Source organism: Dama dama, chromosome 6, assembly GCF_033118175.1.
Source record: "Dama dama isolate Ldn47 chromosome 6, ASM3311817v1, whole genome shotgun sequence".
Lineage (NCBI taxonomy): Eukaryota > Metazoa > Chordata > Mammalia > Artiodactyla > Cervidae > Dama > Dama dama.
The window spans coordinates 14,064,345-14,076,987 of NC_083686.1; the positions used below are offsets into that span (position 1 = coordinate 14,064,345).

Here is a 12,643-nt window from a genome sequence, read left to right on the forward strand (position 1 = left end):
TGGAGAGAAACACGGACAGACAGAGGTGGGGCTGTAGGGCTGCGGAGGTGGAGAGCCCAGGAGGAGACCACCCTGAAGGAACAGATGGGTCCTGCCCGGTCCATGCTCCTGGCTGCCCTAGCAACGGGTCCCTCCTCTGCTCTGATGTTAGGAGAACATCCACTTGAAAGATGAACACGTGTGCCCAGGTGCGTCCCACCTTGGGCTCCAGGATCAGCAAGGGGGTGGGCCATGGATCCTGTTAAGACACAGCCAGGCCAAAGCGCCCGTGGTCCCTGTGCTTTCAGAGTAAACCCAGAGCACCCCACTGAGGTCTGGAAAGCCCTCTTCACGTGGCCCCCCTCACTCCATGCACTTCTGCCCTCACCCCCACCTTCCCTGACTCCGCTCCTGCCACCTGGGCCTCAGGATCCAGCTGCAGGGCCTTTGTACTTGGCTGTGCCCTCCGCTGGGGGCTCTGCCCTGACTCATCCCCAGACATCAGGAGCCTCCCCAGCAGAAGAGTCTGGTCTTCCCACCCCAGATCCATTAGCAGGGGTGAGTTCTGAGAATCTACCCCATCCAGACCCTTTAAAAGAACCTGGTTCACCCCCAACTCCCATGAGCATTCTTTGTTCTCAAGGTTTCTGTGAAGAGTAAGTGAGAAAGCACATAGACTGATAGGCATGAGACTTCTGGAGCCTCTAATAGGCTCTGTTTAGCTGTGTGACCTTAGGGGAATGTCTTAACCTCTCTGTGCCTCTCAGATAAACAATAACAGCTGTGATGAATAATAACAGTCCTCAAAGATGGCCATATCCTCATCCCTGGGACCTGTGTTACCTAACATGACAAAAGGCTTTGCATATACAAGTTTAGGATCTCTAGTTGCAGAGATTATCCTGGACTCTCTTGGGTGGGCCGGCCCACTGGTAATCATAAGAGGAAAGGAGGACCGTCAAAGGCAGAAGAGATGACAGGATGGAAGCGGGGGTTGGAGTGATGCATTTTGAAGATGGAAGGGGCCACGAGCCAAGGATCATAGGTGACCTCTAGAAGCTGGAAAAGATAAAGAGACCAATTCTCCCCTGAAGTCTCTGGAAGGAATGCAGGCCTGACAACACTGGATTTTGGACCTCTGCCCTCTAGAACTGTCAAAGAATATATTCATGTTGTTTTAAGCTACTGAGTTCATGGCAATTCATTATAGCAGCCACGGGAAACCAATACACTTGGTTCCCTCATCTATAAAATTATTCCTCGAATAATCGAGGACTTGCATCATAGCACAGCTCTCAGGACTTAATGAGATGTAAACGTTGAGCAGCACCTGATGTGCAGCAAGCCCTGGACCAACGTCATCTGTGGTTCCTGCTTCACCCAGTACTGGGCTGGTGTGGAGTAGGGGGCCCACCAGGGGTAGTGACTGTCATTACCGCCTATTCTAGGGAATCTTCATGTCTCTTGGCACGGCCCTTCCTTTTGGCAGACTCTGTGCTGTGAAAAGCAGAAGTGACTGCCTATTTTGAGGATTCAAGCACAGTTGTTTCCATGGTTACGCTGTCATTATGACTAGCAGACAAAAGACCCAGCTTTCTAGTGCATTGGAGAAGGACAGGAATCTGTGGGTTGGGCAGCAGCCTGTGCCCCTTGGCTCTGCCCCTGATGATGGGGAGGGGCCTGGGGAAGCCACTGTTTCTCTGAGCCTCGGTTTCCTCATCTGCCCAATTACAGAAGTCAACACGTGATCCACTTGTGATCTGGGACACCCTTCCTTCAGTGAACAGAAAATCACAGTCTTACCCACTGGGAAAATGATGCCTGGACCATTCATCTCTGGGATGTCACGATCAGCCATCCCGAGTTTTGAATAGTAACTAAATGGGTAGAAGTGAGATGTAAAGAACAGGTCCTAGCCTCCAAGTCTCTTTAAAACAAGATTTGGCTCCAATAACAGCCATTTGTTCTGATTAAAAATAACAGCCAAATTGGCAATCGTCTGCTTGCTTAATTTCTCAGGAGAACTAAGAACATACGCCATCTGGAGAATGCAGACAGTAGGGCAGGTATTTCCTCGACTCAGGACTTGTGGCAAATGAGATGAAGAAAGGAAGACAGAAGCTGCAAAGTATTGTCCAGAGCCTAGTGAACAATCCTGTCACTGGCATTAATGAGAAAGCTTCTGTGCAGAATATGGAGCTTGAGAATGAAAAGAAAATTCTAGAAAAATGCATTTTAATACAAAATTAATTCCCTTAGAAAACCCATATAAACCAATAAACAAAAAGGATCTACATGTGAGTTTTACTAAGACTTCAAGGAGCAGATATATTATACTAACTGTTCTAGGGGAAAAAAGAGAGAAAGCGGCCAGCTCATTTTACAAGAGAACAATCCTCTTAATAAAACTGGACAAAGACTGCAGGCAAAGTAAATTAAAGGCCAACTTCATCTGTGATCATTTATGCCTAAAGCAGAATTTTTGCATCCATGCAAAAATGTCCTCAGCAAGGAAATTTCCTGCGCTCAATGTCACCAGGCACTGAAAAAGCCTCGGGGGGTCAGGATGGTGCCATGTCCCTCCCTTCATACCTTGGCTCTGTCAAAGCCTTCTGGAACCTGCTGAAGATGCAGAATTCTCCGTGGCCCTAATGAATGCTCACTGCAGCCCCCGGAGAGGGGGGTGAGAAATTCAATGGAGCTGAGTCACTGAAATAAAGTTACAGCTTTGCACTTGACTTTGCGGGCTGAGTCACATGCAAATCTACACCACCCAGTGTGTGACAATAACGTGCCCGGAATCTTTGTGTGTGTGCCTGGGCTCGGGAAACGGATGAGTGACGGCTGCCCTGGTGGGCGGCTGCTTGTTCAGATCCCAGGGAACCAGCTGATACAGTTCCAGAAGCCAAGAGGGTCTCTGACTTCCACATCCAGCCCACGGAGACCGTCATTCAAGCAGCGCGGGGGGCGGGGGGGGGGGGCGGTGCGGCACAAAACCATCCCTATTCTCCCTAAATTTGTTCCTTCCTGAACCCACATTCAGAAAAAATTTCTGGGCTTATTTCTTTCCATGATTTTCTGTTTCCATTCTTTTGGTGAAGTAGTCATTATCCTGCTTTTCGCCCCCATAGAATTTTCCAACATAATCATTTCCCCATGTCATTAAACCCCTCCTAAGTCAGTTTTTTAAATGTCTGAACAATATTCCATTATACAGACGGCATCATCCGGCCACACAGGTGCCTTCCCATCTTGGAGCCTTCGCCTCTGCCGTGTCCTTCTTCTAGAAGATTCTGCATGGGGCACCCCCTCAGCGCCTCAGAGAGACCTTTCCACTGTAACTGCCTCTAGCAGTGCAGCTGACATGATCCTCCCTGCATTCTGCTTTCTTGGTGGCTGTTTACACCACTCACCGCCTCCCAGCATCATATCGCCTAGTTAGGAGTTTATTGTCAGTCCATTGGTTCCTGCTGCACCCCGGGGACAGTGTCAAGAGCGTGGCAGCCCGCCGTGTGGCACATGAGTGCCCTGGTGGCCCCGGCTCCACCCAGAGGGAGATCTGTCCTCCCCACCCTGAGTGCCAACAGCTCAGCCCTCAGAAGGCTTGGTGCCCAGGGAGGGGCCTTTCCCAGGACCACGCATGAGCTCTGCTGGAAGAGCCCTGGGGCTTGTGGATGGGGGTCAGCGGCTCCAGTACTAAGTACAGACCTGGACAGTGGACATCCCGCCTGACTGTGAATGTGAGGAAGGCTGGGAGAGTGTGTGCAGTGTGGATGAACTCAGAGAAGGGTGATGGGGTGAGATGAGGGGACAGAACTCGGGCAAGGAGGGAGAAGGAGCTTGCGGCTACAGAGAGTCCCGAGTCTGAGTCCCTAGGAGCTGGAGCAGCACGGTCCTCTCTGGCTGCCCAGGGAAACCAGGCCCCCGGGGGAAGAGAGTAACTCTGTCCCTCCCAACAGCCCTCTGCCTCCTTCACCGAGACACTGATAAAGCCCTCCAGTGGCTAACTGGTCACCACTCATTCATTGTTTGTTCGTTCATTCATTCAACATTTCCAGATCCTGCTGGAGGCACTGGGATGGATACAGAGATGAACTAGATTCCCCGCCCTCCTGACCGGGGCCACGTCTGCTCCCGCCCCCCTGCTACTCCCACAAGGTCATCCAGGGAGGACGTCGTGGGCTGACCCTCTGCCTTCAGGTGCCTCTGGGGAGCACCACATTAGTGGACAGCCACCAGCTCAATCTCAGCACCAAGCAGCCCAGACTGGGGGCGAGGAGCACCAGTCGGGGTAGCCCAGGGTCCCGGCAGGGTTCAAGTCCCACCCTGCCACTTTTCAGTGTGAGTGACCTCGGGCCCGTCTCTGGAGCCTGTTTCACCTTCTATGCAGGGCTCCGGGACAGCTCATGTGACAAGATGGGCTAATGCCGGTGGACAGCGTGGCTGGGCGCCTGGCTCTGTCCAGTGTGAGCTGTTTTGTGGTGATTGGTTATCACATTAAGTTCCATTGGACCTCGTCCATCCCTGAATCCCCTGACACCTCTGTGGCAACCCCGAGGCTGCTCTCTGGGGGGTTCCAGTATGAGGTGACCCAGCCTGCTGGGGGAGGTGGAATAGCATAGAAATTCTGCGTGGTGTGCAGTCACGAGCAGAAAGCTTTTGGGATTCTGGGAGGTACGGAGGAGGGACCTGGCCCAATGTGGGGATCAAGGAAGGCTTCCTGGAGGAGGTGACAGTTGAGTGTGGTCCATTCTTGGCTTCCAGTGCCCAGCTCACTCCCTGGCCCTCATCTCTGCTGGGACTTGGGGTGGGGGCAGTGGGTGGCAGGACCGGGTGTCCCCTGCCAGCAGCACTAAAGAAGCACTGAGTCCACGGCCCCCTCCCAGCCTATTCAGGACACCCCCAAGCTCCACCCACCCACCCCAGGAGGCCCCGCCCACATCCATGGCCGGCTGGGGCGCTGGCGGGCATGCACACTTACGTTTGGAGTGCTTGTCACACAGGGCGGCCGCACGCATGTCACAGAGGCGCAGGGAGCCCTTGCTGCTGCTGTAGACGAAGAGGTTGCAGTGATGCGGGTGGAACTCGGACGCAGTGATCACCTCCGTGAGGTCCTCCATGTTAGCTGGTTTGATGTCCACGATGTCTGGGCGGCCGGGTCAAGGAAGGTGCGGCAATGGGAGGGTGTCCTCGCGGCTCTGCCTTCCCCTGCTCGGAGACCCTGGGGTAATCCAGACACCTCTCCTGGGCACATCCGCCTACCCCGAGTCTGAGCTGTCTCTCCATTGCCAAGACTCCTGGACAAATAGCCGACCCCAGAGAGTCCCCAGGCTGCAGACCTGCCTGTCCAACACCCCTTGTGGGTGCCCATCCACTGTCCCCGTAAGACGGGACCTCTGCCTCCTTCCTGACTGGTACCCTCTCTCTAGCCGGTGCCCATCAGCTGCCCAGACCCCACACAGGGCAACCCGTGAGGCGTCTCCCCTCTGCCCCTCCTCTCCCAGTTGCCAATCAGAAGGCCAGGAGCCTTTATTGAGTTCAGGACCATGGACACAACAGGTGAAGAACTTCAGTTCTCTCCCATCACTCTGCATTGTGTCTGATCTGAGTGGACGGGTATGAGTTGGCTCTCCTCCACAGCTCCCAGACCCAGGCCCTTCAGCCCACAGCATCAAGACTCTGCTCTGAGGAAGAGGTTCTCTGCCCTTCTGGATTTTCAGCTCTGACCTGCGTCTTCCATTCCCACTCATGTTACCATGAGGGATGGGCATAAGGCACCAGATGTGCCAGTAGAAGACTCCAGACTCAAATACTGGGAATGCTGGACGCAGCTCTGTCATCTCTGCAGGGCTGGGTGGTGTGGAGAGGAAGGGATTGTGTCTGCAGCAATGACAAGGGGAAACCCGAGCCTGGGGGTGGGGCAGACAGCCCCAAAGACGGAGTGGATGGAGAGAGAGATCTGGCAGTGTCTTTAGAATCCTAGATCAGGATCCACCTGAAGCCTTGACCCCTGGATAGTTAAATATGTGAGCCAATAAATCCATTTTCTGTTTTGTTGTTGTTCAGTCGCTCAGTCGTGTCCAACTCTTTGCGACCCCTGGACTGCAGCATGCCAGGCTTACCCTGTCCTTTACCATCTCCTGGAGCTTGCTGAAACTCATGTCCTTTGAGTCATCTCTTCCTCTGTTGCCCCCTTCTCCTGCCTTCAGTCTTTCCCAGCATCAGGGTCTTTTCCAGTGAGTCAGGTCTTCGCATCAGGTGGCCAAAGTATTGGAGCTTAAGTTTCAGCATCAGTCTTTCCAATGAATATTCAGGACTGATCTCCTTTAGGACTGACTGGTTGGATCTCCTTGCAGTCCAAGGGACTCTCAAGAGTCTTCTCCAACACCACAGTTCAAAAGCATCAATTCTTCAGCAGTCAGCCTTTTTATGGTCCAACCCTCACATCCATACATGACTACTGGAAAACCATAGCTTTGACTGTACGGACCTTTGTCAGAAAAGTAGCGTCTCTGCTTTTTAGCATGCAGTCTAGGTTTGTCAGAGCTTTGTTGTTATAGGCCTACACTGTGGCCTGCCTCAGGGAGCCCCATCTGGCCCCCTTCGCCTGACCCTTGGGCTAGGGTGCCTTTGTTTGGCTCACAGGGAGACAGCCTGGCCCTGCTCACCTGTGAAGGGCTGTAAGGAAGTGAAACTAGCATTTTCTGTTTAGGGCCAAGGATTTTGTTGCTTGGAAAGGAAGTATCCTTGGCTGATATGCTGGAGCCCAGAGAGAGTAAACAACCAATCCATGGTGACTCAGTAGTAAGTGGTGAGGCTGGATTCCTGTCCCTCCCCCATTGCCTATAACAGCAAATTGGATCCCCTGGATGTAGCGTCCAAGGCCTAACATACCCTGGCCTCTTTCTCTCTTTCCTGCTTCAGATGTTATTAGTCACTGGGCCCTGAAGGCACTTTCCTCTCAGACAGGGAAACCCTTGGTCTCGGTTCTCCCCAGCCATGTGGGAGCTCTGCAGCCCCTTCTGAAAAGCCCTCTGAAAAGCCCCCTCCTCCCTCTTCTATGCATGTGGGCTCTGGATTCAGAGAATTCCAGCTCTGCCACCTCCTGGCTGGGTGAGTTTCTCAGCTCCTGATGCCTCAGTTTCCTCATCTATAAAATGGGCTAACAGTTCTAATCTCATAGATTTGCTGTGAAGATGAGAAGAGGCAAAGCCCTTGACAACTGCCTGACACATAGTTGCTCTTATTATTTTTATTGTCTGGAAAATACCAATTGAAACTCTGAGATTCATCTGCTGTCAGCCCTGCCTCTTCCACCTACCGCAGGCTGCTTCCTCTCTCAGTAAGAAAGAGGTATTTTCTGACTTCTGTAAACAGCAGTTTATAAAACATCAGAAAACATGGTTGAACCTGTTGCAATCAGAGGCACCAAGGAGGGTCTCTGTGCAAACGCTCAAATCTTGCCTGCTAGAAGCATACCATTAACCAGAAACTTAGAATCACATCAAAACAGAAGGAGGCATGCTGTCAGTGCCTGGATTGGTTTCCCAGGAAACTGTGGTTCCTGGTTCAATAAGAAGCAGAGGTTAAATTGTGAAAAAGTGAGACTAAAGTTTCAGAGAGAAAAAGAGCCAAGACATCTAGGATGCGAATTCCATCAACATCAACCTGCAACCCTGTCCTTGCGGGTCTGAGCACCCACTGATGACTTTCCACAGGATGGTGCCTCCTCCCAGCCACTTTAATTCCCTACTGAACTTCAAGTGGTGTCTGGAGAAAAAGTGCTGTTGTTTACGAAATGTCATGCACATCAGTACAGCCCCTGTCATACGTTCTGTAAACAGGGGCCAGATTCTTCCGCAGGACCCAGGACAAAATAGCCAGAGAGGGGCTGGGAGAAACAGATACAGTCCTCAGGGCACACAGGTTGGGTATGAGTCCTGGTTGTGTCAGTTGTCAAGGGTCACGGGTTTTCACCATGTTTCCCTCCCTCCTCGGGAAGTGAAGATGCTTGCCTTGAAGATGGTCCTCTGAGCAACCCAGGGAGAGCTGTCCCTCCACCACAGGGGACTCAGGTCATCATGACTTGTTGCTTTCGTCAATGAATGGAGGACAGAAGGGACAAGTGACACATATCACTTCCAGGCCGAAGCTCCAAGAGCCAGCACGTGCTGGGCCGTGGGCCTCAGGTGACCTGCGGTCGACTCATAGCATGAGGGGGCTCCTGTCATCTCTGAGACTTTCTGATTGTTACTTCAGGGTCACCTGACCCCCTTGATTGAATCAGCATCCAAATTCTCTCTCTGTTCCAGATGTTCCGGATGGTCTAGAACCGAGCTCAACAGAGAAGGAGCAGAGATGTGATGTCTAAAGTCTCTGGCTCGTGGAGGCTGAAGCTGGGGTTTATAAAACACTTTCTAACCTGGGAGGCTGTGGACGCTGGTGGCCAGAGAGAAGGCAGTGTGGTATCTTGAAGTCTCCTCTCCCAGGTTCCCAGATCCTGGCCTCAGACTCACACAGGGGCCAAGGCCAAGCAAAGGAGTGTGGCCTTTTGCTTGATCAGAGTCCCTGCTCCCCACTTTCTGTTTCCCATGACCCACCTGTCTTTAACAGCCCTTCTGATGGCCTCATGATAACCATATTCAGCTTTGGCCAGCCTTCTGAAGACACTCACTAGAACTTTGCTCAAGGCCATGATGGCTTGAGTCCACAGGACTTGATCAGGCCTGCAGGCTCCACAGTGAACATGCCTGAACCAGAGCTACCCAGAGCTGGCTGAGGGGGAATCCACGGGGACCGGGGCCCTATGGGCTGAGGAGGCAGAGTCCCTGATGCCTGGGTCCCACCAACAGCCCTCAATCACGGCTCTTACGACTCATGTATCACTCTGGGAATCTCTTGTTGTTTCAAACAAAGGCCTGGATACAGTGGGTGCTGGGGAAAGATGATGTGACACACAGGACCTATTTCCACGTGATGCTGGTGGAAGAAGACAAGAGCACTCTCAGGGCCAACCTGTGCCTCTGAATCCTAGAGTCCACAGCCATCCCCGCCACCTCGGACAGCACAGTGTCCTTCAGGGTGTGGCAATCCAGTTGGGTCCACCATCACCTGGCCTCAGGATGGCTTCTCCACCACCCCTGGCTCTGCTTGAGGACAAGGCTCTGCTTGTGGGTGTCCAGCTCCTTGCTGGCCATTGGGTGTGTGAGGGGCGAATGAATGAGTAGGTCTGCCCCTGCTAAATCTGTGTGGTCACATTACTGAGCAGGAGCCTGGAGATGGACTCCTGACTAGGGAAGCAGGTGGGGAGAAGCCGCTGTGTGTATGCTTAGTCACTCAGTCGTGTCCGACTCTGTGACCCCATGGACTGTAGCCCACCAGGCTCCTCTGTCCATGGGATTCTCCAGGCAGGAATACTGGAGTGGTCTGCCATTTTCCTCCTCCAGGGGATCTTCCCAACCCAGGGACTGAACCTGCATCTCTTTTGTCTCCTGCACTGCAGGAGATTCTTTACCACTGTGCCACCTGGGAAGCCCTGGGGAGGCCGCTGTATCTCTGTAATTAACGTCCCAAACAGACACCACAAACACACCTTTAGGACTCCCACCCAAGTGGCCACATGCCTGTGGACTTTGATACACTCAACCGTACATGGTGGCCTTGACATTGGCAAGACCAGTGTTGGGTTGGAAGTTGGGGGTCTTGGGCCAGGTATCTGGGTCTTAGCTCTCTCTGGAATGTTCAGTTCCATATGCAAAAATCATTTCCATCCGTAAACCTTGTTTTCCCCTATTTGCAAAATGAGGGGTTGAGTATGACCCTGGAACATCATTTCATTTTGAGGATTAACCCCCAAGGTGCTGCCCCTAGCCCTATTTTGGAATCAGCTGCATGAATCCCATGTGTAGGCAGTGCTTTTTCCATGGCAGGACTGACCTCTCTCGGGAAGAAGTATAATTAGACTCATTTACCAGCCCCCCTCCCCCTGGCAAAGCTGGATGAATTATTCATGTTCTGTTTTTCCATTTAATTGTACTCCAAGTGTCTGATGGCTTTTGTTTCACTTTCAATCACACTTTGGCAGCTAAGAATGATTTTTCCCTACAAGGAAAGTTTGTCAGACATAGGTAGGTGGAGAGAGGTGCAGGTCACGCAGAGAGAATAAGGGCAGAAGGTAGACTAGTTCTGGTCCCCACCCTTCGGCTGAGTGCAAGGTAATTCTCTCCAGTGTAGGAAGTTGAATGGTTCCCCCCACCCCACCAATACAAATCCATGTCCTAACCCTCAGAGATTATGAATGTGAATTTATTTGGAAAAAGGGTCTTTGTACACGTGATCAAATTCAGGATCTCAAGATGGTGTGTGTGGGGGGGTATTCCTAGATTACCTGGGTGGGCCCTAAATCTGATCACAAGTTCCTTATAAGAGACACAAAAGGAGAAGCAGACACACCCAAAGGAGAAGGCCATCTCAGAGGCAGAGGTTGGAGCGATGCCTGGGGTTACAGGAGCTGGGAGAAGCATGGAAGGACCCTCTCCAGGAGCCCTCAGGGGAACACAGCCCTGATAACACCTTAATTTTGCAAACTTCAGACCTCTGGAACTGTTGAGACAATAGATTTTTATTGTTTTAAACCAAATGGTGTGTGAAAAGTTATGCCATCTATAGGAAACTCAGACACCCAGGTTGCTTCCTGGAAGTTGGGAAATAAAGACACAGGCATCATGCCAGGACCATAGACATCTTCCTCAACATCCATTCCAGACTGCTTCTTTCCCTGCAGGTCCCTGTTTTAGCAGCTCCAGCCCTGAAATGCTGAGCCAGGAATCAGGGCAGCTTTGGAATCCCCTGCCCGCTCCTTCCTTCATCAATTCCAGCCTGTCTCCATGTCCTGGCTTCTCCATTTGGAGGTCCCTCTGCTTTGGCCCTCAGCCCAGGCTGTCTCTGCCTCAGGAGGGCTCCCTGCCCCTGATCAGCCCCCCAACCTCAGCCAGAGTGAGCTTCCTAAAATGGGGCTGGGTTTCCCCCACTGCCCTGCTCTATAGGTGCCCTTCTCCTCCTGCCCCCAGCCACAAGAGAAGGCCTTCTTTTTAGGTTACAAACATTGGCTGACCATTTTCAGTCATCTGAGTGCAGGCAAAATCATTTATACCCTAGACTTCAGTCTGTACCAACTTGGTGCCCACCTGAGATGCCCCGTGTCTGGCCCCGAGCAGATGGCATCACATCTGCGTCTGTTGTTATCCTCTCCACCTGTGGGTGAGATGCCCCTTCCTGTAGATGAGTAAACAGGGGCTCAGCAAGGAGAAGCCGCTTGTTCAGGGCCAGGCAGAGGGTGGCCAGCCGGGGACAGCAACAGAATTGAGCTCCAGAATCTACAATATGCAGTATGCTGTGACTTGGGAGACAGGGAAGAATGTCCGCCCCAGCCTGACAACCTGGGGCTGAATCCAGGCTCTGTCTGCTTGCTAGCTGTGTGTGCAAGCCTCCCTGTGCTCCAGTTTCCCCAATTCACAATGACAGTGGTATACCTTACCCCTGTCCTCTGTCCATGGGATTTCCCAGGCAAGAAGACTGGAGTGGGCTGCCATTTCCTTCTCCAGGGGATCTTCCCGACCCAGAGACTGAACCTTCTCCTGCATTGCAGGCAGAGTCTTTACTGACTGAACCACCAGGGAAGCCCCTAAACCATCACCACCACACCTTACCTCCTAGGTAGTGTGTATGCTTAATCATTCATCCATGTCTGACTCTCTGTGGTCCCATGGTCTGTAGTCTGCCAGGCTCCTCTGTCCATGGAATTTTCCAGGCAAGAACACTGGAGTGGGTTGCCATTTCCTCCTCCAGGGGATCTTCCGGATCCAGGGACTGAACCCGTGTCTCCTGCGTCTCCTGCATTGGCAGGCGGATTCTTCACCACTGAGCCACCACAGAAGCCAATTATTCAGTTACAAGATTTCTTATGAAAAATCATTGTTTCTCCTTGTAAATCCTCAGTCTACCTCCTATAAGTAGGATGATGCACGTGATGTGTTGAGGACAGGTCCTGGTGTGGAGTAGGTGCTTTGTAAGTGAACTAGTAAGAAGGAACATGCCCTAACACTGCAGGCAAGAGCGGAACTGGCCTCCAGGGAGCCTGGATTCCACGCTCAAATCTGCCTTTAATCCATGTGGAGACTCCCTTGGGCCAGGCACTCAGCTTCTCTGGACCAGTGTGGGCGGAGGCTCCAGGAGCAGGAGAGGAAAGGCCCAGCTGTGGGAGTGTGGGCGGGTGGGCGGGAGGGGGCCTGGGAAGTTGGCGCTGCTTCTAGCAGCCGCCTGGCTCCAGCCGCTTTTCCTTCGGTGCTTGTGTGAACAAGCCCAAGTGCAACCCTCCACACCACGGTCAGCAGACAATTTCTGTAAAGGGCCAGAGAGGAAATATTTCAGGCTTGGCAGGCCATAAGAACTCCTCCTGCTACCCAACTCTGCTTCTGTGATGCAAAAACAGCCACAGATAATATGTAAATGAATGGGCGTGGCAGTGTGCCCATCAAGCTTTATGAAATTCTTGCGCCCACCTCTCCCCCCTGGGCTACTCTTTGCGGAGCCCGGGGTTTAGAACCGGAGCTGCAACCTTGCTGTTGTAACAGAAGCCTCCCTTTATTGCCAGTTTGTAAAATGC

The 12,643-nt window shown here is 52.4% G+C and overlaps 1 protein-coding gene across 2 annotated transcripts in view; it reads right to left on the bottom strand.

Moving 5' to 3' along the window:
- Window positions 1-12,643, bottom strand: part of PPP2R2C (protein phosphatase 2 regulatory subunit Bgamma) — a 164,230-nt gene that overhangs the window by 23,653 nt on the left and 127,934 nt on the right. For both annotated transcript variants that reach the window (XM_061145170.1, XM_061145171.1), the window contains exon 6: window positions 4,961-5,125. In XM_061145170.1, coding sequence (XP_061001153.1) covers window positions 4,961-5,125 — 165 coding nt within the window. The remainder of the gene's footprint in view (window positions 1-4,960; window positions 5,126-12,643) is intronic.